Source organism: Eumetopias jubatus, unplaced genomic scaffold (genome assembly GCF_037043125.1).
Source record: "Eumetopias jubatus isolate StellerSeaLion01/CBP00866 unplaced genomic scaffold, mEumJub1_p1.0 scaffold_16, whole genome shotgun sequence".
NCBI lineage: Eukaryota > Metazoa > Chordata > Mammalia > Carnivora > Otariidae > Eumetopias > Eumetopias jubatus.
This window is the reverse complement of record NW_028274822.1, coordinates 83,963,402-83,987,889: the sequence shown is the minus strand read 5'-3', so window position 1 is coordinate 83,987,889 and position 24,488 is coordinate 83,963,402. Positions and strand designations below refer to the sequence as shown.

The window sequence follows — 24,488 nt, the reverse complement described above, 5'->3', positions numbered from 1 at the left end:
TCCAGAGGTTGGCATATATCCTTCCTGAATGTGTTTTTATACTTGTACTGTCTTGGTACTATTGTGAACAATATAAAGTTGGGTTGTGTGTTTTTAGAATTCACATGCATGGTCTTGTATCTATTATTCTGCAACTTCCTTTTTAAAGTTTTTGAATTCTCTGCTGGCACATATAGATCTAATTATTCCTTTTAATGGCCAACATAATTTACTTACTTCCTTATTTAAAAATAGTAATAATAAAAGCAAATTCATAAAGCAGTAGAGTTATAGCTCCTGGAATAATCTAGAGTAAAGGGAATAAGTACATAAGAGAAGGTTAGTTTCTAGAAAAATTGTCACACTTGCTCAAAGAGACATGTAACAGGATGTTGGTCATACTGTTCAAAAAAATTTAAAACAAACTAAAGCAACTCTGTGTCCCATAATAGAGGGTTGGATAAACTGTGGTAGGTTTATTTAGGATCCCTTTGGGACTTGGGAAATCTCTTTTTGGCTTAGATTAGTTTTTTGAGGAGGCCCTGTCCTTAGCTTTTACTTGTGGTTTTTGGTTTTGTTTTGTTTTTAGATTTTATTTATTTGAGAGAGAGAGAGTGCATGCATGAGAGAGCATGAGCAGGGGGAGGGGTAGTGGGAGAGGGAGAAGCAGACTCCCCACTGAGTAGGGAGCCTGACGCGGGGCTCGATCCCAGGACCCTGGGAACATGACCTGAGCCGAAAGCAGATGGTTAACTGACTGAGCCACCCAGGCGCCCTTTTGTGTTTTAATACAAGGGATGGGTCTTTCAGTCCTAAGGACTTATCTCAGCACAGGCTTCTAACTTAAAGTTGTGTGGTATTTGAGCTGTAAGAGTGGATGGAGAGTGTATAGTAATGATGCTGCCGCTCACGACGATAGCAAGCATGACTGAGGACGTGATGTATATACCAGGCCGTTGCACCGAGCACTCTACACATATCATTGTATTTAGTTTTCCCAACAACCTAGGATTAGGTTCCACAATTATCTTCATTTTCCAGGTGAGTAAGTTGAAGCACAGAGGTTAAGTTACTTAGCTGGCCTCACAGCTAGTCAGTGGCAGGACCAGGACTAGAGAATTGGTGGGATTTTTTTCCTGTTTTCCTCAACTTTTTATTTTTTACTTATATATTTATTTTTAAAGATTTATTTATTTGACAGAGAGAGACCCAGCAAGAGAGGGAACACAAGCAAGGGGAGTGGGAGAGGGAGAAGCAGGCTTCCCACGGAGCAGGGAGCCTGACGTGGGGCTCGATCCCAGGACCCTGGGACCATGACCTGAGCCGAAGGCAGACGCTCAACGACTGAGCCACCCAGGCGCCCCCCCCAACTTTTTATTTTGAAACATTTCTGACCTGTAGAAAAGTTGAAAGATGAATAGAGTGAACACCCACATTCTCTTCACCTGCCAGCGTTTTGTCATGTGTGCCCTTTCTATGTTTGTGTATATACTTTTTTTTGCCCCTGAACTTTTTGAAAATAAATTGTAGGTAATCAGGATATTTATTTTTACCTTTATTTTATTTAAACATTTTTTTTAGAGATTTTATTTTTAAGTAATCTCTACACCCAATGTGAAGCTTGAACTCATAACCCCGAGATCCAGAGTCGTATGCTCTACTGACTAAGCCAGCCAGGCGCCCCTATTTTTACCTTTAAATACATCAGTGTGTATGTCGGATAAACAAGGGCATTCTCCTGTATAACTACAGTATCATTATTATAGGTAAATTTTAACCTTGCTTTAATAATATTGTCTAATCTATAATATATCATTTGTATTCAGATTTCCCTTATTATTTCAGTAATGGTTTTTGAAGCAGTTGAGTCTCCCCCCCCATCCCTGCCCCTTCCCCCAGACTAGATTCAGGAGGATCTCATCAAAGATCATTCATTGCATTTAATTTTTATGTCTCTAGTCTCTCTCTCTCTCTCCTGACCTTTTCTATTCATCCCTTTTGGGCAGTCAGGCCAGTCACTTCTTAGGCTGTCCTCCAATCTCAGTTCGCTGATTGTTTCCTCATTTTTACATTCAGATGAAACATTTTTGGCAAGCACACTCAAGAGGTGATACTGGATGCACCCCATTATTTCACTGGAGGAAGCACAGAGTGTCTATTTGCTCCATCTTTTGGTGGTATTCGGTTTAATTGCTTGATTCAGGTGTTTGCCAGATTTTTTCATTACAAAGGCACCTTTTTCTTTTTGTAATTAGTAAGTGGTCTGATGGTTTGTATCTTCCCCAGTATTTTCTCATTTCATGTTTTTAACATATGTTGATGAAGTTCGTCTGAATAAATCATTATATTGGCACCTGAAAAATTATTTTTCTAATTCTGTTCTTTTTTTTTTTAAGATTTTATTTATTTATTTGAAAGAGAGAGCACAAGCAGGGGAGTGGGTCAGGTGGTGAGAGACAGAGGCAGAAGCAGACTCCCTGCTGAGCAAGGAGCCAATGTGGGGCTGGATCCTAGGACCCCAAGATTACAAGACCATGACCTGAGCCAAAGACAAATACTTAACCGACTGAGCCACCCTGGCACCCCAGCCTCATTATTATTTTTGATGTTCAAGTTGCCCCACATTTGGCCTGTGTGGTTCCTGTATCCTTTTGACATTTCTCCAGTGATCTTTGATTACATCCTTGCCTTCTGGTTCTGTGAGATGTTTCAGGCCATTTATATATTTTTTTTTTCCCCCAAGCCGGGAATCATTCTTTTCTCTCAAGAGCCTTGATTCTTTCAGTGGGGAATGGTGTTCAGAAACCAAGATTTAGAAGCAAGGTGTGTTTATTGCTTCTCAGCCCTCAGAGTAGACGGAGCTGGGAAATAAATATTTATATATTTCAAACCAAGTGTTCTTTTTTTTTATTTTTAAAGATTATTTATTTATTTATTTATTTATTGAGAAGCAGGCTTCCCGCCGGGCAGAGAGCCCGATGCGGGGCTTGATCCCAGGACTCTGGAATCATGACCTGAGCCGAATGCAGATGCTTAACGACTGAGCCACCCAGGCACCCCTCAAACCAAGTGTTCTTACTGATAGTTCAAGTTCAATGCAACTTTCTCACCTTTTTCCCTTTCCGTATTTGTACTTCCCTACTCCTGTGTGGAGAACCCTGCTTCCAGCAGCAGCAATATATGACCTCACTTGGCCAATTCTATAATACAAAAATAGTTCCAGAATTACTATACCATTGTCATTTCTAACTACGAACCTATTAAGTGAAGTTCATGATTATTTCAGAGTCTTTTTTGTTCTTAGAATATATCCCACTAAAGGCAAACAGTCAGTACTGCTCAAAAGGTACTGGAATTAGTTTTCTGTGTAGTTGTGAGCTAATTACAAAGAGAGATTGATTTTTTCTATTTGTTTCAATGTTTTTCAGGTATTCATCTTTTTCTGATCTTTGTTGATTTAATTGTAATTTTTGAATATGTGAAAATTTACAAGATTTAAAAATCAAACTGTATAAAAAGGTATTTTCTGAGAAATCCCATTCTTATATCTATGCCTTGCACCATTTCCATCCATCACTGTAGGTAATCATTTCCCTTAATTTCTAGTTTATCCTTCGGTTTCTTTTTACACTTACAAAGTAGAATACTAACTATCTTTCTTTATAGTTTACTCTTGTCACTTACAGAAATCTTTTAATGATCTTTCTCATCTTCGTAGTCAACTGAATAGCATATAAATTTATATAATTTCCCTATAGATGGGAATTTAGTTTTTTTTAATGTTTAACAGTGATAGATAAAGCTGCAGTAAATGTGATCACATTTTGCCTATGTTCTGTGCTTTTGAAAAGCTGTCTTCGGGGTGAATTTCTTGAGTGAGGTGATTGGGGCAGACAGTAAATGCAGAGATAGCATTGTTTTTTCAAATTCTTCTCCATAGTGATTGTGCCATTTTGCACTCCCTCCAGTCATATACGAGGGGCCCGTTTTTCCACAGCTTCACCATTTGAGTGTGGTCAAGCTTTTCCTGTTCATCAGCTTGATAGGTGAGAAATGGTATCTCTGTGAATTTTAATTTTTATTTCTCTCAAGATTGAAGTTGAACATCCTTTAATGTGTTTAAAGGCCATTTGTATATCTTTTTTTGTGAACTTAGAACCACTGGTTTTGACAGCTGTCCAACACTGCCAAGTTTCACTTTTTCTGTTTCTTCGTATGTGATATAGCCGCTGTTAGAAATGTGCACGTGCCTCTGTGCGTGCGTGTGTGCATGTGTATATGATGTGTTTATCGTTCTGGTTCTGTGCAGACAATCTAACCTTTTTATTATGTGCTCATGCTTAAAATTCGATCATTATGTTACCTTATATTCAGCTCGTCAAGGAACATCCCCCTCCCTCTCTTCCCCCACCTCCTCCCGCTCTCCCTTTTTAATTTTGAGGAAAAAAATACAGAAAAATACATAAAATCATGTACAATCACCCATGTTGTATTTACTGCCAGTCATTTTTTTCCTTTAAAATAGAATATAAAATAAAACAAAATTTCCCTTTCCTCACCACCCTTGATCCTGTTCTTCCTTTTGTCCCATTGGCAGCTACTCTCGTGAGTTTGTTGTACTTCTAATTCATTAAGTGATACGATAAGTAACATTACGTGGAAAAATATCTGTATGTGTATGTATGTCTATATTTTGAATAATATATAGTATTACTTGTGTGTGTGCTTAAATTTTCATGAATGGTACATGCTGAGCATATCATTCTACATTGTGTTTCTTTCATGCACTATTATGTTTTTGAGATCCATCTATGTGGCTCTATATTAATGTAGTTCATACCTGAAATATCTTTCTTTGTGTTATGGCATTAAGTAAAGGCTAGAAATGGGAAACTCAGGTGTTAAAGTAGAGTCAGATATAGTTGACTGAAGGTCAGGGTGACCTGAAGGACCCTTTTTACCCACTGGAAAATGTCACCAAAAATTAGAAGCAGGTATTGTCAGAAACATGGGACAGTTTTTCTTATTTTCTTTAGTTCCCATATTCTTTTTTCTTGGTAGCAATGTGTTTATATTTTCCAGAGGCTTCATCAGTAATGCTACAGGGTCGGACTAAAAGCTCATATAGGTCAATGGTTATCATTTTGGAAGTGCCTGGCCACTTGTGGGGGTGTTACCCCCGCCAATGTTATAATGAGTATCCTTGTGATATATTCATTTGTTCAGAAAACTGAATGGAAATCACAGGCTGCCTGGGCTAACTAAAATACCAAGTTATAGAAACTTTTGGTGAATGTTATGTTGACTCAGTGGGATAGCGTTTTAGCCATCTTATGCTGGAAACTGTCAGTTGTCTGTGTTTTTAAAGTGATTATTTAAGGTGCGATTATATACAGTATCTTATGTGTACAGTGACATGAATTTTGGCAAATGTATTTATTTATGTAACGAACACCGTAGTCAAAATATTTTCATCACCCTAGAAGATTCTTTTGTGCCCCTTTCTAATCTCCTTCCTTCTAAGTAGCTACCACTATTCTCATTTCTAACCCTATAGACTAAATTTGCTTATTCTACAACTTCATTGACAAATGAAGCCATACAGTATACATTCATTTGTGTCTGTCTTCTTTCTCTCTCTCTCTCTCTTTTAAAGATTTTAAGTAGTCTGTACACCCAACGTGGGCCTCGAACTCACAACCCCAAAACCAAGAATCACACTCTCTCCCGACTGAGCCAGCCAGGCACCCCTGGCCTCTTTCTCTTTAACATAATATTTTTGCGATTCATCAATGTAGTTGTATGTATCAGTGTTTTGTTTTTTTTTTAATTGCTGTGTAGTGTTCTAGGGTATGGGTATGTAACTATTTATTTATCCATTTTGGTGATAAATGTTTGAGTTTCCAGTATTTTTCTATTCCAAAGAAAACTGCAATGAATATTCTTATACAAGTCCTAGGGTAGCTATACAGTTTCATTGGGGGGGACAAAACACTTATGGATGGATTTACTGGATTAGAAAATAGAGTGATGTTTAACTTTAATATATGTGTCTCTATTAATTACTGATGAGAAGAATTATTGTCACTTAATATATGTAATTTGATAGGTCAGACTTCCAAAATAGAAGGTGTAGAAGGGAAAGGAGCCAAGAAACAAAGCCCTTTGTGTTGAAATGGTTGACCGTGTGGTTTTCACTCACTGTGTTTGTTACAGGAGAAGTGTAAACTGGCCTCTTGGGTGTGTTTCAAGGTTTAGGTGAAATCTGATATTGAATATGACATCCATTTTTACTAGTATAGCTCTTTATTAGTTTTTGTTTTCCCCCTAATGGACTCTTTTAGAAGAAATGGCGCTGTCACCCACATCAAGATTCAGAACACTGGTGATTACTATGACTTGTACGGAGGGGAGAAGTTTGCCACTTTGGCTGAGTTGGTCCAATATTACATGGAACATCACGGGCAATTAAAAGAGAAGAATGGAGATGTTATTGAGCTTAAATATCCTCTGAACTGTGCAGATCCTACCTCTGAAAGGTCAGTGACTGTGGGGCATGTGTCCCATGCTGTAGGTCTTCTACGAATGGATTATGGGGCTTTGGCTTTACCTGTTTCCCAGGCTGTAATCTTTATACTAAACGTCAGTTTTACTGAAACCAGAATCATAGGATCAGATGATTTGAAGAGTGCCCCTTTCTTGTAAAAGCTTCGATTGGTGTTCCTTACACTTAATTTCGCAGAGGTCTCAGGCAATTTCTTTATATACTTGGTACATGCGGTAGTTTTAAGATTATTGAACTTGAGCTGATAATCTCTGAGAGTTAGGAGAAGAAGAAAAATACTAATGGAGGCACCCATTCAGCAGCAGGTCCCGGAGTAGCTTCCCACCAGCTATTCAGCGAGGCCACCAACAGATGTCAGTTTAAGCTCAGAAGCTGAAAAGCAGAGAGTGCGGAGGGTCAGATTTTTCACCAGTTCTCTTATGTTGTATCCACAAATGTGGAGAATGACCTTGCTTAGAGGGAATTAAATTATTTCAGAGATCTTCTTCCCCTTGTGTTGGAACTGATGAAATCCAGGACTTGACTTATTTTTATTGATTTTATTGGTTTTCTACGTTCCCAGTCTCCTTTCTGACTCAGTACAAATTCCAGGTCTCTTAATTAGGTTTGTATATTTTATATCTTCAGATAGGTTTCTTCAACTTGCACCTTTATGTCAGTGCGTTACAGGTGGATCATTTGTTTCTCCAGTTACCACTGTAGCTTCAAGCAAAAGGCTGTTAGGCAACTCAGTTTATTTCTAAATTTTACTCTGTTCAGTTGAGGGTGGATGAAAAATAACTCAAAGTATGTTCCTCTAGCAATGAGCCTTTAGCGCTATCTGCCACAACAGTGCTTGCTTTCTTACCAAGATCCTGAGGGGAAAAGCCACATTAGTAATATAACTGTGTTAAGATTTTTTTAAAGGTTTATTTATTTATTTATTTAATTTCTTACCCCCGCCTCCCCCGCGTGGGGCTAGAACTCATGACCGTGAGCTTCTGACCAAGCCAGGCAGGTGCCCCATTAACAATGTTTTTTATAGTATCTTAGAGTAATGTCTCAGAGTCTGTCCTCTTATGACCCGCATCAGGACTCTGGAGTGCTGGGTAAAAGTGCCGATTGCTGGGCTCCTTTCAAACTTAGTGTATTGCTATCTCTGGTTGGGAGGCATGGGAATTCACATTTTTAGCAAAATCCCTCACCCTTCCTCTAGATGTTATATGCTTTAGAGCTTGAAATGATAACCCAGTATACAGTCCAAAGATATTGACAGCAAACTTGGAGGCTGTTGAAGTATTGGTTGGAAATATTAAGAAATTTGGAATGCTTAAATTAATTTATAGTTTCCTTTTTTATGTAGTATTCACATACCAAAGCAAGGGAAACATTCATATGATTTTTTGTCTCTACCATGACTTTCTGTTTTAATTTCTCTTTTTTTTTTTTTAAGATTTTTTTTAATTTACTTGAGAGCATGAGTGGGGATGGGAGGGGTGGGGGAGTGGGGAGGGGCAGAAGCAGACTCCTCCCCACTGAGCAGGGAGCCCAGCGTGGGGCTTGATCCCAGGACACCCAGATCATGACCCAAGCTGAAGGCAGATGCTTCACCCACTGAGCCACCCAGGCACCACTATTTTAATTTCTTTAAAGGGCTGTGATTAAGTAGTTGGTCCTTTTGGTGTAGGTCATGGAGAAAAGACAAAGTGCATTTTTAAAAGATGGGAGATACAAAAGAAAATAGGAAAGATTGAGGGCATTTGTTTACAAATGACTGTGGGCTCATTTAAAAAGTTTAATGCTTATTCTTAACATCTTTCTCATTTTTCCTGCCTGCTTGGGATGCAAATTGTCTCATGTGGAATTGGCGAGTTTCTTGGAGGAATGGGTCTTTTTCTTAATAGTGTTTGGGAGAGCTGGCTATGGTAGTTTTGTGAAAGAATACTGTGAACCCGTGGCAGAACTCAATTGATTTTCATTTAAACAAATTTAGGTGGTTTCATGGACACCTCTCTGGGAAAGAAGCAGAGAAATTACTAACTGAGAAAGGAAAACACGGTAGCTTTCTGGTACGAGAGAGCCAGAGCCACCCCGGAGATTTTGTTCTGTCTGTCCGAACTGGTGACGACAAAGGGGAGAGCAATGATGGCAAGTCTAAAGTGACCCACGTCATGATCCGCTGTCAGGTAAAGTCCCATTTGAACTACCGGTCCGGCAAAATGTCATCTTCGGGTGATTCTTCTGCTGGAGGAAGATGGACATCACTTCCAAAGTCAGATTTTTCTTTGCTCAGTCACAGGCTTTTATGTTTTTAGAATATTATTTATTACAATGGTTTCATCATTTCAGAACTTTATTAAATTATTTCTTTCCAGTCTATTGCTGGCAGATTAAGTCATGCCTCAGCACATCACCTTTTGCCCTGGAGCACCTGATCTGTTTTTGCTAGAGTCGGCCTCAGTCTCCCTGTTTCTGAAGTGATGGCCTCAGCTCCTCCTTAGGATTGTCACAGTCTGGCCTGTGCCTGCATTTGCCTTCATATTAGAGTTCCTGCGTCAAGGCTAGGAGAATTGAACTCACTCTTTCTTTCTTTCTGTCTTCCTTCCTTCCTTCCTTCCTTTATTTCTTGGATTTTATTTTTAAGTAATCTTTACACATAACATGGGGCTCAGACTTACAACCCTGAGGTGAAGAATCACGTGCTCCCTCAGCTGAACCAACCAGGCGCCCCTGAACTCACTATTTCTTCTTTTTATTTTTATTTTTTTTATTTTTATTTTATTTATTTATTTTTAAAGATTTTATTTATGTATTTGACAGAGAGAGACACGGTGATAGAGGGAACACAAGCAGGGGGAGTGGGAGAGGGAGAAGCAGGCCTCCTGACGAGCAGGGATCCTGATGTGGGGCTCGATCCCAGGACCTTGGGATCATGACCTGAGCCGAAGGCAGACGCTTAACGACTGAGCCACCCAGGTGCCCCTATTTCTTATTTTTAATGTGGTGACAGGACTAAGGAGATTGATTCTTGGTCAACTATGTCAAACTTTCCTAAAAAGAAACTGTCTATTCACGTATTTCTTCAGTTTTTAAATTAAATATATATTAAAAGACCCCAGCTTTATTGAGGTACGATTCACAGACCATACAGTTCACCTTTTTAAAGTGGACAGGTTTTTGGTATATGCACATATTATGCAACTAACGACACTAATTCCAGAACATTTTCAGCACCCCAAAAAGAAACCCTCTGTCCATTACCAGTCGCTCCCCATTATTTCCCCTCCCTCCAGCTCTCGGCATCCACTAATCTACTTTTTGTTTTTATGGATTTGCCAGTTTTGGATGTTTCATATAGATAGAATCATATAATCTGTGGCTTTTGCGTCTAGTTTCTTTTACTTTGCATAATGTCTTCAAGGTTTATCCATATTGTGGTGTGTGTCAACAAACTATTGTCAATTATTCCATTGTATGGCTAGAGTACATTTTGTTATCCATTAAAAAATTTGTGGGCATTTTGGCTATTATGAATAATGCTGCTATGAACATTTGTGTACAGATTTTTGTGATACTTTCTGGTGAGATAGCATCCTCATATTTTCTTTTAATTTATAAAGTACAGTTTCCTTTAGTTCTTTGAACATATTTATACTAGCTGATTTCAAGTCTTTATCTGGGCTTTCTCAAGGACAGTTTCTTTTTTTTAAATTTATTTTTATTTTTTATTGTTATGTTAATCACCATACATTACATCATTAGTTTTTGATGTAGTGTTCCATGATTCATTGTTTGTGCATAACACCCAGTGCTCCATGCAGAACGTGCCCTCTTTAGTACCCATCACCAGGCTAACCCATCCCCCCACCCCCCTCCCCTCTAGAACCCTCAGTTTGTTTTTCAGAGTCCATCGTCTCTCATGGTTCGTCTCAAGGACAGTTTCTATTGAGTGCTTTTCCCCCCCATGTTTGGTCCATACTTTCCTGTTTCTGTGCATGTTTCCTAATTTTTTTGTTGGAGACTAGACATTTTAAATAATATGATGTGATTCTGGAAATCAGATACCATCTTTTCTAGGGTTGTTGCTACTTTTTATTGTTGCTGTAGTTATTACATTGCTCTATGTTTGGTGACTTTCCTTTATTCTTTGCCATGTGTAGCCACAAGTCTTTGCTTGGTTAGCTTAGTGGTCAGTTAATGATTGGACAGGGATTTCCTTAAATGCCATGAACCATTAAGTCTCCCAACTTTTGCCAAGGGGGCTGTGTGTGTGTGTGTGTGTGTGTGTGTGTGTGTGTGTGTGTGTTAGGGCACGGTTTCAGGGCTCTGGCAGATTACAACTTTGCCTTAGCCTTCACTTTCTGTTTGTGCAGAACTTCAAGGTCAGCTAGAGGTGAAGATTAGGTTTTTCTTGGGTCCTCCCCGGACTTTACACAGCCCTGCACATACACAAAGCCTTCTAGCTTCTCAAGAATATGTTAGTTTTTTTTAACTTTTAATTTAAATACCAGCTAGTTAACATATAGTGTAATATTAGTTTCACGTGTACAATATTGTGATTCGACTTGTCCATATAAAAACCAGTGCTCATCACAACAAGTGCACTCCTTTATCCATGTCACCTATTTTCCCCATCCTACCACCTGCCTCCTCTCTGATAACCGTTAGTTTGTTCTATAATTAAGAGTCTGTTTCTTGGTTTGTCGCTCTATGTTAGAGGTTTTCCAAGCCTTCTGTGGACATTGCCTAGATTTTCCTTTTTTCATTTTGGTCAGTCTCTTATTTGCCTTAACTGGTATTGCCGCTGCAGGCTGCTGTGATATTAAGCAGTTGCTGCTGATTGTTTTGGGCAGATCCCCTGAAGACAGGGCTGAGTGAGCTCTAAGTCAGGTCAAATAAACATAAGCTCTGAAAACAGGACTTTTCCAGGGAGCTGCTAAATAGGTCAAATACAGGTATATCTCAGAGATATTATGGGTTCAATTCCAGACCACTGCAGTAGAATGAATACTGCAGTAAAGCAAGTAAAAATTAATTTTTTTTGTTTCCCAGTGCATATAAAAGTTATGTTTATGCTGTACTACACTGTAGTTTATTAAGTGTGCAAGCATTATGTCTGAAAAACAATAGATGATACACTTTTTTTTTTGGACAACATACCTTAAGTAAAAAATACTTTATTGCTAAAAAGTACAAACCATCATCTGAGCTTTCAGTGAGTCATAATACTGATCACAGTATATATATTACATATATATATTATTAGTATATATGTATTATTGTACAAATATAATAATAATAATTAAAAAGTTTGAAATACTGAAAGAATTACCAAAATGTGACACAGGGACACAAAGTGAACAAATACTGTTGGGAAAATGGCTGCCAATAGACTTGCTTGATGCAGGGTTGCCACAAACCTTTAATTTGTTAAAAATATTTATCTGCCAAGTTCAGGAAAGCAAAGTGCAATAAAGCAAGGTTTGCCCACAGGGATTATTCTCTGGGGATAGGTCTCTCGAGAGCTCCCAAATTCATTCTGTGCCCTCTAGGTGTGCTAGGTTGCTGGCTTTCACAGCTACCATGGTTATGAGGCTGTTTGTTTTCAAGGCTACAGAAGAGCTAGAGAGAGATACTTGGGAATATAGGGCAAGTTAAAATGCCACGGTTTGCTGCTTACCAAGATTCAGTCATTTTTCTTGAATGAATGTTCCTTGGACTGTTGCAAGTTCTTGGTTAATTTCCAGAGTTCTGAAAAATTTGATGACAATTTTTACTAGTGTTTTTTTTTTTAAGAATTTTTTTTGTTTATTTGTCAGAGAGAGGGAGAGTGCGCGCTCACAAGCAGGGGGAGCAGCAGAGGGAGAGGCAGAGAGAGAAGCAGACTCCCTGCTGAGTGGGACCCGTCTCACACAGGACTCGATCCCAGAACCCTGGGATCATGACTTGAGCCAAAGGCAGATACTTAACCAAGTGAGCCACCCAGGCATCCCTAAAGCTTGTTTTTCTTTCTCCCCAATTTAAGTGGGAAGTTTTTTTTCCCCAAATTAACTGACTGAGCCAACCCAGGCATAGCGTCTCTACTAGTGTTTTTGTTGCTTCTGTGAAAGAATGGATTTTCAGAGGTCCTTACTTTGTCATTCTGAAAATGCTTCTTCCCTACCCTTCCATCACTGTTTTATTTTATTTTATTTTAAGATTTTATTTATTTATTTGACAGAGAGAGACACAGCGAAAGAGGGAACACAAGTAGGGGGAGTGGGAGAGGGAGAAGCAGGCTTCCCGCCGAGCAGGGAGCCCGATGTGGGGCTTGATCCCAGGTCCCTGGGATCATGACCTGAGCTGAAGGCAGATGCTTAACCAACTGAGCCACCCAGGCACCCCTCTGTTTTATTTTTAAATAAAAGATTGTACCCAAATATCTTCATATATAATTTCTAGGGTATTGTATTTTCTTAATAATAATAACATCTTTTCCTGTCGTTTCCCTGAAATAGCCTATTTTGAACTTTTTGTCAGAAGAAATTTCCTGGCCTCTGTTTATAATTTCCCTTTTAAATTTTCATTAGAAGAGGAAAGTAGAGACATGTATGTTGGCCTTCAGTGCTGCCTACCCAGCCTTGGAGCTTGTTGTATTTCAGAGAGAAATTGTTATTTACCTTCTCTTCAGCAGCCTGCTGTGTAGTTCCTTAGCCTATATGTGTAAGTAAATAGTAAAGAATACTGTTTTTCATTTCTTTAACTACGTAGTTAACTTATGAAGGGGACAATTTTTTGTTCCCTAGTTGCTGAGAGATACTTACTTAGAGCTTCTCACACCTCACAGTCAGCTCTTTCACATTGGGCCAGCCTTTCAGGTTCATCATCCTCGCTTCCTCTCCTTTCTGCTCCTACAGCTCTTTGATCTTAGGGGGAGAATCAATCTCTGTACTTCAGTTGGGATAAACAGTAATTTAGCATAAAGGTAATAAGCAGGATTTTTGTTTTTGTTTTTGTTTTGTTTTGTCTTAAAAGGAGCTGAAATACGATGTTGGTGGAGGAGAACGGTTTGACTCTTTGACAGATCTTGTGGAGCATTACAAGAAGAATCCCATGGTGGAAACATTGGGCACAGTACTACAACTCAAGCAGGTGAGCATATTGGAAAGCTAAAGCTCCATCTCCTTATAAAGTTTTAAAAAAATCCTAATATAGAATATTCCAAATATAGAGTAGTAGAATAGTCTCAAGAACCTTCAAACACCCATTACCCAGCTTCAGTTGTGATCCGCTTACCAAGTCTTGTTTCATTGTTACTGTGCTCACTGCCCTTCTCCTGTGGTATTTGGAAACAAATTCCAGATATTACATCATTTCCATGATTATCTCCATGTGTATGTCTAAAAGGCCTCACAGAGTTTTTAAAGCAAGCTTTTACCAAGTTTGCAATCTAGATCTACCTTTGGTAATCTTTGGGCTATTACACTCACTCACTTTGGAGTTACTGCTATTTCAAAGTTTACCTAGTAGCAGATATTATATCATCTCTCTAAATAATGTTGTGGTCTATTTATAAAGATAAATAGGTTTGAATTTATATTACCGGAGTAAAGTGTGTTTGGAGATTGAAGAAAGATATATTTCCTCACAAAATAGAAAAGAAAGTGAAACTGTATTTGAAAACTTTTATTGTGAATTACTGTGTCCTTTGAATTTCCTGTCCTTGCCTTACGAATTATCAATGTGGAACTTTTTTTTTTTTTGCATTAACCCTTTTTTTTTGTAATACTTTCTTCCTTTCACACCAACTGCTGAATTTGATTAGCCCCTCAACACAACACGTATCAATGCTGCTGAAATAGAAAGCCGGGTTCGAGAACTAAGCAAATTAGCTGAGACCACAGATAAAGTCAAACAAGGCTTTTGGGAAGAATTTGAGGTAAGTTATTAAAAAAATTTTTTTACACGAGTTATTAAATCCTATTTTTAATGAGGGAGAATTTGGCCCTGTATTTGGAATTGGATCTGAAAGACTCGAATCTGTGTTCTTTCTTAATTCAGCCATTGATTGACATGGAACAAGTTGCTGAGGGGGCTTCTTTGAAATAGAAGGGCATTGTGTTCTGGGATAAGGGAGTTGGCAGTTAATATTAAATGGATGAGCCAATAGCTCCATTTGCCTCTTTTGGTTTGGACTGCTGGCAAAAACCCAGAAAAACAAAAGGATCTAATTCCTTTGGAAGATTTCCAGCATTGGCTGGCTTCTTTAGAAAGAATCTATAGCCTTATTGCAGTGAATAAGTAAAAGTGAAATACCTCATGGCGGTTTTAATTTGGGAGTTGACATTTATAACTTTGGGAAGTTAAGTGAACTGATTTCTTTCCTGAAACCAACTTGGGTAGGAGAATGTCTCCAGAGGGAATGTGCTGTGTTTCTGTTTCACTCTGGTATGTCACTTACCAATTCGTATTGTAATGTTGTTCTCTCTCTTCTCATCCATTGGACTGAAAACTTCTTCAAAAACAAGGATTGAATCATACTTACCTTCATAGTTGCCCCTAGCACGTGGCACATTGCCTAGTACACAGTAGAAACTCCATAAATATTTGTTGAATGGGTATTTACATTTAGCTAATGTTTGTGTCATTTTATTATTACTATTCTGTTTATGGGAACGATAGATTATTCCATACTTTCTGTAGGACTTTAGAATTCATAAATATTTGTGGGACGAATGAATGAATGGCCACATGAAGTCCTTAAAACCACAGTAGGTCAGATCAACTTGTTGAGAAAGACATTATTTCCACTTTATAGAGGAGAAAGCTGAGGCTTGGGGAGGTTAAGTAAACTGTCCAGCCTCTATACCACAAATACTGATTACACTGCAGCATTGAGGTTGGGTGCAGAATAGAACAGTCATAGTCCTTGCTCCACATTGCTGAACAGGAACTTGAGCTCAGGTTTATTCGTTCATACCAGGCATGGGGTTAATCACCAAGGACACGGTGGCGAACAAGATAAACAGGGTTTCTGTCTTTAAGGAGCTTCTAGTCAAGAGAGGGAAGACAGTGATGAAGGGTATCACCAAGAAAGTGATGCTCAACATAATGAGGATTTTTAAACCTCAAGCTCAGTACTCTTTTCATTCTGTTCCACCAGCGGAGAAAATAAAGGGCAGCATTTCTATTCATTTTAATTATATTCACTTTATTTCATTCATTTCATGTAGTCTTCATAAAGCCTCATGAGGTAGGATGGATAAGTACAGAAATTTTACAAACCTTACATTAAAATTTGGAGAACGTATTTAAAAAAAATTTTTTTTTAAAAGATTTTATTTATTTGAGAGAGAGAGAATGAGCAATGGGAAGGAGCAGAGGGAGAGGGAGAAGCAGGCTCCCTGCTGAGCAGGGACCCTGATGCGGGACTCGATCCCACCACCCCGGGATCATGACCTTAGCTGAAGGCAGACTCTTAGCAAACACTTAACCAACTGAGCCACCCAGGTGCCCCACAGTACAGCCATTTGAAGAGTTCTGCTCGTTGGCTTCTGACACAGGTGTCCCATCTGTGTACCCACTACCCCAGCCCTCGGGCATTGCGTTGCTGTCATTCTGGAAGGTTCCTTCCCAGGTATGCCTTCCCTGTCTCCACCCCTGTCGGGTGACCGCCGATGGCTTTCCTCCACTCAGCGTTAGTTCTCCTTCCTTTCAAATCGTGGTAAAATACAGAAAACAAAATTTCACATCTTTTCACATCACATTTCTAAGCGTTCGGTTCAGGGGATTGAGTACATTTTCGGTGTCCAGCAGCTGTCGCCACCCTTCCCCTCCAGAACATTTCCATCGTCCCACACCGGAACTCCGTCCCCAGCGGCTCCCGGGCCCAGCGGCTCCGTCTCTGCGCGTCGGATCGCTGCAGGATGTCCTGAGAGTGGATCCTACAGGACTTGTCCTTTTGTGACTGGCCTCTTGGCAGATCATAACGCCCTCGGGGGTCACCCATGTCCTGGCGCGCCTGGGCTTCATTCCCTGAAGGTTAAAGAACAGCGCGTCGTGCGTCCGTGCCTCCGTGCGTCCGTGACGCACGCTGGGTGGCGTCCACGGTCTGGACGCTGTGGGTCATGCTGCTGCGAGCCTGTGCGCATGCATTTCTGGTCCAGGCTGCGCTCCTGGGGGTTTCCTGGGTGGGGGGGGGTTGCTGCTGCCTCGGGAAGCTCGTATACATGGAGCCGCGCGTGCCCTTCTGTTTGGCCGCCTCTGCTCTACCTGCCGTCCGAGATGTTTGTCCAGGTTGCCATGTGTGCCCATAGTTTGTTCTGTTGGTTGCTGCCTGATCTTCCTCTGTGGATTCAGCACAGGGGCGGACTGTTCTTTTGCTGATGGGCAGACGCTCAGGGCTCTTACGGGAGTCAGGAGAACCTATTGTTCAAAACTTTTTATTATGCAGAATTTCAAGTATATACAAAAGCAGAGAGAAGAGCATAATCATAACAATGTGTCTGTCACCGAGCATTAACAATTGTTGATATATGGCCAGTCGAACTTATTTATTTTTAAAAAGATTTTATTTATTTATTTGTCAGAGAGAGAGAGAGAGAGCACGCATAAGCAGGGGGAGTGCAGGCAGAGGGAGAAGCAGACTCCCTGCTGAGCAGGGAGCCCGATGTGGGACTCGATCCCAGGATCCTGGGATCATGACCTGAGCCGAAGGCAGATGCTTAACCGACTGAGCCACCTAGGCGTCCCTGGCCAGTCTTTTTTAATTACTCCCCACTAATTCTCCCAGCCTTGGCTTATCTTTTTTTTTTTATTATTAAAGATTTTATTTATTCATTTTTAGAGAGAGAGCAAGCGAGAGCAGGGGGGAGGGGCAAAGAGAGAGGGAGAGAGAATCTCAAGCAGATTCCTCACTGAGCGTGGAGCCCTACATGGGGTGGGACCCCACAACCCTGAGATCATGACCTGAGCCAAAACCAGGAGTCGGATGCTCAACTGACTGAGCCACCCAGGTGCCCCCAGCCTTGGCTTATCTTGAAGCAAATTCCGGGTGTTTTTTTCATCTATAACTATTTTGTTTCAAAAGATTTTAACCAGGGGCACTTGGGTGGCTCAGTCGTTAAACATCTGCCTTTGGTTTGGGTCATGATCCTAAGGTCCTGGATGGAGCCCTGCATCGGGCTCCCTGCTCCGTGGGAAGCCTGCTTCTCCCTCTCCCACTCCCCTTGCTTGTGTTCCCTCTCTCACTGTGTCTCTGTCAAATAAATAAAATCTTTAAAAAAAAACAAAACAAAAGATTTTAACCAGAATATCATTCTTACACCTAAAGCTATTAACAATAATTCCTTAACATTAATGGATGTCATTCACTGTTCACATTTTCCTGATTGCCATGTGTGCACGAGCACACACACACGCAGTTTGTGTGCATCGAGAAGTGCTTTTTCCTACTTGATTAAGAAAAAATTTTGAATGTAGTATATAAATAGATTTGTATTAAGAACCCCCATGCATCATTATCAACTTTGCCATTATTATTGTTTTATTCATAAGTACTTCAGTGTTTATGGAATTCTTAAATTAATCAAAATACTGTTCCACATCTAGAAAAAATAAGATCATCAAAGATCACTATATTTTGCTAGTTGTTTTATAATTTTAAAAAAATTTGTTGGATTATGATTCAGATAAGCTTCACACATCTCTCTCTTTTAAAAGTCTTCTGTCTCTTAATATTCTAGCTTCCTTCCATCCTTTCTTACCCCCCTCCTTCTTCTCCCTCTCCCTCGTCTTGGTGTGTTCAGGCTGCTATATAGCAAAATACTACAGCCTGGGTAGTTTATAAACAGAAATGTATTTCTCATGGTTCTGGAGGTCTGAGATCAGGGTGCCAGCATGGTCAGGTGAAGGCCCTCTTCTGGGTTGTGGACTTCTTGTATGCTCACATGGCAGAAGGGTTGAGGGAGCACTGTGGGGGTCTGTCTGTCTTTCTTTTTTTTTTAGAGAAAGAGAGTGCATGTGCGCATGGGAGCAGGGAACGGGGGCACAGGGGAAGGGGCAGAGGGGGAGGAGAGAGAGAATCCTAAGCTTAATCCTATGACCCTGACATCATGACCTGAGCTGAATCAAGAGTTGGACGCTCAACTGACTGAGCCACCCAGGCGCCCCTGTGGGGTCTCTTTTATAAGGATACCCCACCTCTTAATATCATCACCTTTGGGGGCAAGAATTTCATTCAACATGAATTCTGGGGGGGACGCAAACATTCAGACCATAGCACCTTCTTTTTTGTTGATGTCGTTGTTGGAGAAAGCAGGTCCTTTGTCCTGAAAGTTCCTTACGGTCTAGATTTTGCTGGGTTGTGATTACTAAAAAGAGTTTAATATTTTTTTCCATTAAAGAGCAACAGAAACAACATCTCTTAGGGTAGATCCTTCAGAGATGGGTGATCTCATTCCTAAGCTTTAAACTCATTTCTAATAGTCTTCTCTGTGTGGTTGTAAACTCACCGGATATATAATTAGGTTATGGGTTTCATATTAGGTTTGGATTTTAGAAATTTTATTTATAATTATATGAAATGTTGCTTTTGATCCTAAAAAGTATATTCTGAGAAATCTCCCTTCTGCCCGGTCCTGTTTCTCCCTATATGTGTAGCCATTTTTTAAAAAGTTGTAGTTTATCGTTGCATTTTAAAGTATAAGCAAATATGTATATATTTCCATATCCCCTCTCTTTCGTAGATAAACAGCGTAACTTTACACATTTTTTCCAGCCTTGCTGTTGTCACTGTCCTGGAGATCACTCCACAGTATTATCTAGAGATGGTCTTCATTCAGTTTTACTGCGTATGCTCCATTATGTGGATGTACCATCGTTCCTTCAGCCTGTTGATGGGCATTTGGATAGTTTCAGTGTATCACAGAGAGTACAGTGAGGAGCCTTGTGCATGCATCTTTTCCTATTTTTGCTGACTGTTGTTAATATTAACATTTTTAAATATTTCACTTTAAAAAACACAACGGTTGTTACTCATCTTTAGTTTTTATTATGTTATTGTACACGATTTTGGTTAGTATATTTAAAGTCTGAAAAATACCATTTTTAAATTAAAATTGAAAGATGTCAAACCTTCTTAGTAAAGATAAGAAATAGCTATTTTATAATCTAGATCCATGTTCATCTTCTGCTTTCTTTTAAAATGGTAGCCGAGGCAATCATTCATACACACCACTTTTTCTTTAGTGACTGTGAACTTTCAAAAAAATGACAGCAGTGAGGTGGGTGTCTGTCGTAGGGGTGGGTTTTTGAACACTAAGTTCACTTAGGCAGTGCTTAGGGAAACCAAGTCAAACCTTCCCAGAGAGCTTATGGCAGTAAGGGTGTTCTTCACGATCCTGTTGGTAGGGTCAAGATGTGAACTTAGAACAACCCATAGCCTGACTTTTCTGGCCTTGGAAAAAGAAGGTTGATTCTAAATGCTAACTTGATGGTTTCACTCTGTGACATTTCAAATTCAGGTCATCTTTTATACATCATTAACCACAAAGGCGAGGGGGATTGAGTTGGCTTTTGGGGGAAATGGAAAAAACAAGATCGTGTCTTTTCTCCGTAGAGGTCAGTCTGATGTGATAAGTTGTCATTCACTAAATCACAGTTACTAACGTTAAATCTGATAACCAAAGCTAGATCTAAATAGCTGATGGTCTGCTTTCAGGATCTCTTAGGTACCTGCTTATCAAATCCAGTTAATTAAAAAAAAATGCCCTTTAAGGTTGGGGCCAAGGGAATATGGCTAAGAACAGAACCAAACCGTTATAGAAAAAATTAGATATGTGAAAGCAGAGACTCAGTATAATCTAAATCTTCTGAAACTGAAGTTTGATCCCAGCAGCAAGGCATTATTATTTTAGCGATCGTACTTTAGTTGTTTCCTGGGAGGTGATAAATTTGGATCAGTTCCTTCTTACCACGTGTTCTGATGGTCTTTAAAAGTGAATCAGAGATCTAAGTTGCAGTGCCTTTCCTAACTTAACTCTGACAGCTGTGTTTTGTTTGTCTCTATGCCCGACTCTTGGTTATCTGTAGACTCTGTGTGTCCTTTCAGGTATGTTACCCCAGAAGACGCTTACAAATTACTTCTGCGTTTGTCGCATCTTAAATACAAAGTCTCTTTTGAAGCTCTTTGAGTCTTTTCTCCTTTGCTTCTAAAATAAATTCAGGTTGTTGATCTTCTTCTAGGGTATGTTGTAGGATGAAGACGTTGTGACCCCAAGTCTGATTTTTTTCTAGAGACTGCCCATTTTTGATCTGTGTAAACATCTTGTATCTCCTGCATGTCCCTGCTTATAAACATGAAGAGGCGGATAATAGTTCTAGATTTGTTGTAATGAAGTTCTGCTAAAATGAGATACTCACTACATAAATGAAAAGGCAGGTTATGATCTTAGGATTTTGTGCCTGCGATGTGCCTTACCTGAAACCTGAACTCAGCCCTTGTGCATCCTGGTGAGGTGCATATTGCATGGCTGCATTTATAGGGCATTTGTACTCTCTTCCAAGTATTATAATATTTACAGTGTAAGGTCATTGGCTTTCACTTGGAGAAAGATAGAAAGTCTGTGCAGGGTTCTGAGCATAGGAGGGATGTAATCACTCTGGCTACCACATGACACCCTCTTTAAGGGGTAGATAGAAGCAGGGAGACCAGCAAAGAGGCAAATCATAGTAATCCGAGCAGAGAAATGGCAGTGGTTTTGTTCAGGGTGGCAGCAGTGGGGGTGGTTGTGTTCTTGAGATATTTTGAAGGTAGAGTTGATGGATTGTGTGGTACGACAGAGCTGAGGCAAGGATACGGTGAAAGGTTTTGGCTTGAGCAATTGGTAGGATGGAGTCACAGTTTACTGAGATAGGGAGACTGGGAGGAACAGGTTTGGGGGCAGGTGGTCAACTTTATTTTGGACATGTTAAAGTTTGAACTGCCTGTTAGGTATCTGATGGGAATGTGATTGTTCATAGGCTGTTATTGGGTGGGCTTGTACTAGAATATTCCTTTCTCACTTCACCTTACTAACAACTTTCCTCAGTTCCCAGCCTCAGAGTCATTTTCTTAGGGAAACCTTCCTGGATCCCTGTCCACATGCCTGGATTGGTTCTTATTACAGGTGCACCTAGTAGCCGCCCTTTCCTCGATAATCCTTGCTCTCCTTGGAGTTCACAGGCACTCTGTGTGGCTATTGTTTTCATGCTTGTCTCTTGTACCGTGAATTCGCAGAAGCAGATGACTTACTCGGTCTGATGGAATAACAAGAGGTTTTGCTGAAATGAAACTGAGGCTGAACAGATAGATAAAAAGATACATTTTGATCCTGCTATTTTAGGTCTGCCATGTGAATATCATCCCGAGAACCCAAAGCAATCTGTGGGCCCCACAAGGACAGGTAGTCCTGTCTTGTTTCCTGTAGCCCCCAGGAGAAACTATAGGAGAGCCTGGCACATGGTAGACACAAAGGATGTGTTTGTGTTGAGTATTGAATAGAATTTGTTTTCAGGAGAGAGAGAGAGGTATGGATTCAGACTCTGTATATTCAATAGGCAACAGCTTTCTGATGCTTAGAAAGTATGAAGGAATGTTCCAGGCTTTGCTTTGAGGTGTTCCTCCTTATTCCCGTGCAGTTTTCATGTGGAGGCCCTGCTTGAGGATTGTGAATGCACATTTTAGTCTTTGAGACTACACACTTTCGTCTACACACTTGCCCAAGGGGATCTAATTCAGGGTGGCAGTAATGAATTTCGGAAAAATTTCAGTTTTGAACTTCCTGTTTCTGACTTAAAAAACAAAAAACAAAAAACCAAACAAACCCACAACACACACCCATACAAACCCCACACAACATCATAATAACTGGGGTTATTTTTTCCCAGCGCAGTAAAGCTTGTTTTCCTTAGTAATTTGATTTTTGTTCTTAAAGCCCATCCTCCTCCTGTTACGCAAGCCTCTCTCTCTGTCGTGGTCTGAAGCTGTTTTCAGTTTGCACGGGCATTACAGTCATTTCCCTGACAGCTACACAGATGTCCTGGATCCTTCCAGCAGCTCTGCCAACCGACATGTCTCCAGGAGGAGCTAATGCCTGTCTTCAAACCCACAGTCTGGTTTGATTTCTTTTAAAGTGATTACATCCTGCTCAGGGGAGCTATAAAATCTACTTGGAGACGGTTAGGTTTTATGGAAACAAGACTTTAACTGCACCCCAAAGCTGTGTCTAGAATAATCATTCTTGCTGGTGATCTCTAGCAGAAATCTTCCTTCCCCATGGTGCCTGAACCCCACTGCACTGAACAATAGCCCCCAACCAGGGCTCCAGCTTTGTGCTGAAAAAATGTTCCGGGGCGGCAGGCCTGAGCTGGAACCAGGATTTTCCACGTAGGCCTGAGCTCCCAGTTAAGCAACTGGGAAGAGCTGCTGCCTTCCTGTGGGCAGAGCATTGCCGTAGTTAAGAGGTTTTATTCCTCAAGCTAAATGCTCCAAATGCTCTTTTGTTTCCTTTGGACTGTTTCTCTTTCAGCGTCTCTCTCTGTTCTGTTCTTTGCCCCTCCAGCATCAGGTTTTTCTCTTTCGAGTTGTTTCAGTTTGCTGGAGCCGCTCACATCTTCCCAGAGAATAAGAGCGAAGGTGCTTTCTGGGACTTTATCATCTCTGCCTCAAGCTTCCCTTTTGCGCTTAAACGACCTTCTTTCTGCGTCCGCCGTTGTCCTGTCTTCTTCATCGAGGGGGCCAGTGCTGCGGCCTCCATTTCTTCTGAGCTCCTACCTGTTTCACCTTTGGATGTGACTTCTTCCGACATACTGAGAGAACACTGGTGGAAGACCCCACTGGCTTTCTTACTGTGATACAAATAGTCTTCGCTTTAGCCTCTCTTTCCCGGGTGCCGCTTTGGAGACCCCTGTCCACGTCCTCATGCCCACAGTTTTCTTTTCTTGGTTTCTCTGACCTGTGGCAGCATGCACATGGTTTAGGCCTTCTTCCCCTCCTTGTGCCTCTTGCTGTTCGCTGCGTTTTCTTCTTCTGACCGGCTAACTCTGGTGGTTCTCGAAGACACGGTCTGGGCCGTCTGTTCATCTTGCTTGAAATTCGCTCTTCATTGGGGAGCACATCCATTCTCAACCTATTCTGGTTACCCCTGAGTTTATCGTGCTTCTGAGCTCAGGTTTTGCCTTTTAAATTATGCCTTCCACGTTTCTTGGCTGTCCTGTCTTTTCAAAATAGGAGCCTATTAGTTCTCCCTTCAAACCAGATAACTCCCTTTACTTCACTGTCTCTGGTGCTCATGCTATTTATCCTTTGGCTGCATGGGCTGGAATCCTCAGAGCCTCTCTTAACTCCTCTGTGTCCCCTTTCTGCCATCCCTTGCCATTCACCAGCTGCTGTTGATTCTTCTTTCCTAATGTCTTTCTGCTCTCAGAGGGTGGAAGGAAACTAGCCCTTGTTGTCTACTTGGTGCTGCGTATTGGGCTAGGGAAGTCACCTCACTGCGTCCACGGGCACTCTGACGGCTCAACGCACTTGCTCAGGACCATCCAGGTGGGCAGTGGTGGAGGTAGGAGTCTCGCCTGACACCAGGGGCGCAGGCTCTCATCACCCCAGAAGACGTGAGCTGTTCTTCTTCCCTCCGGGTCTGACCCTCCATTCACCCTCCATGTGAATCTGCACTCAGCATTTCTGCTGTCCCCCTTCTGCTCAGAAACCATCAGTGGCTCCCTATTTCCTACCTGAGACATAGCCTTTGCATTTTGATGAAGAAACTGAAGCCCAGAGTGAAGCGAGAAGCTTGTGTCCAGGGTGCGCATGGTTGGCTGTGGTGTGTACTGCCAGGTAGACTTGATGCCAAGTCCATGCTTCTTTTCACTCAGCTGTTGAAGATTCTTCTGCCTGGTTTTTAAGGCCCACCATTGTTTTTCTGACTCTCTGCATCTAACCCCATTT

General features: G+C 40.8%; 1 protein-coding gene across 1 annotated transcript in view; it reads left to right on the top strand.

The window, feature by feature from the left end:
* Positions 1–24,488, top strand: part of PTPN11 (protein tyrosine phosphatase non-receptor type 11) — an 81,552-nt gene that overhangs the window by 22,455 nt on the left and 34,609 nt on the right. Inside the window, exons 3-6 of the mRNA XM_028116559.2 lie at positions 6,324–6,518; positions 8,517–8,709; positions 13,538–13,654; positions 14,328–14,441. Coding sequence (XP_027972360.1) covers positions 6,324–6,518; positions 8,517–8,709; positions 13,538–13,654; positions 14,328–14,441 — 619 coding nt within the window. The remainder of the gene's footprint in view (positions 1–6,323; positions 6,519–8,516; positions 8,710–13,537; positions 13,655–14,327; positions 14,442–24,488) is intronic.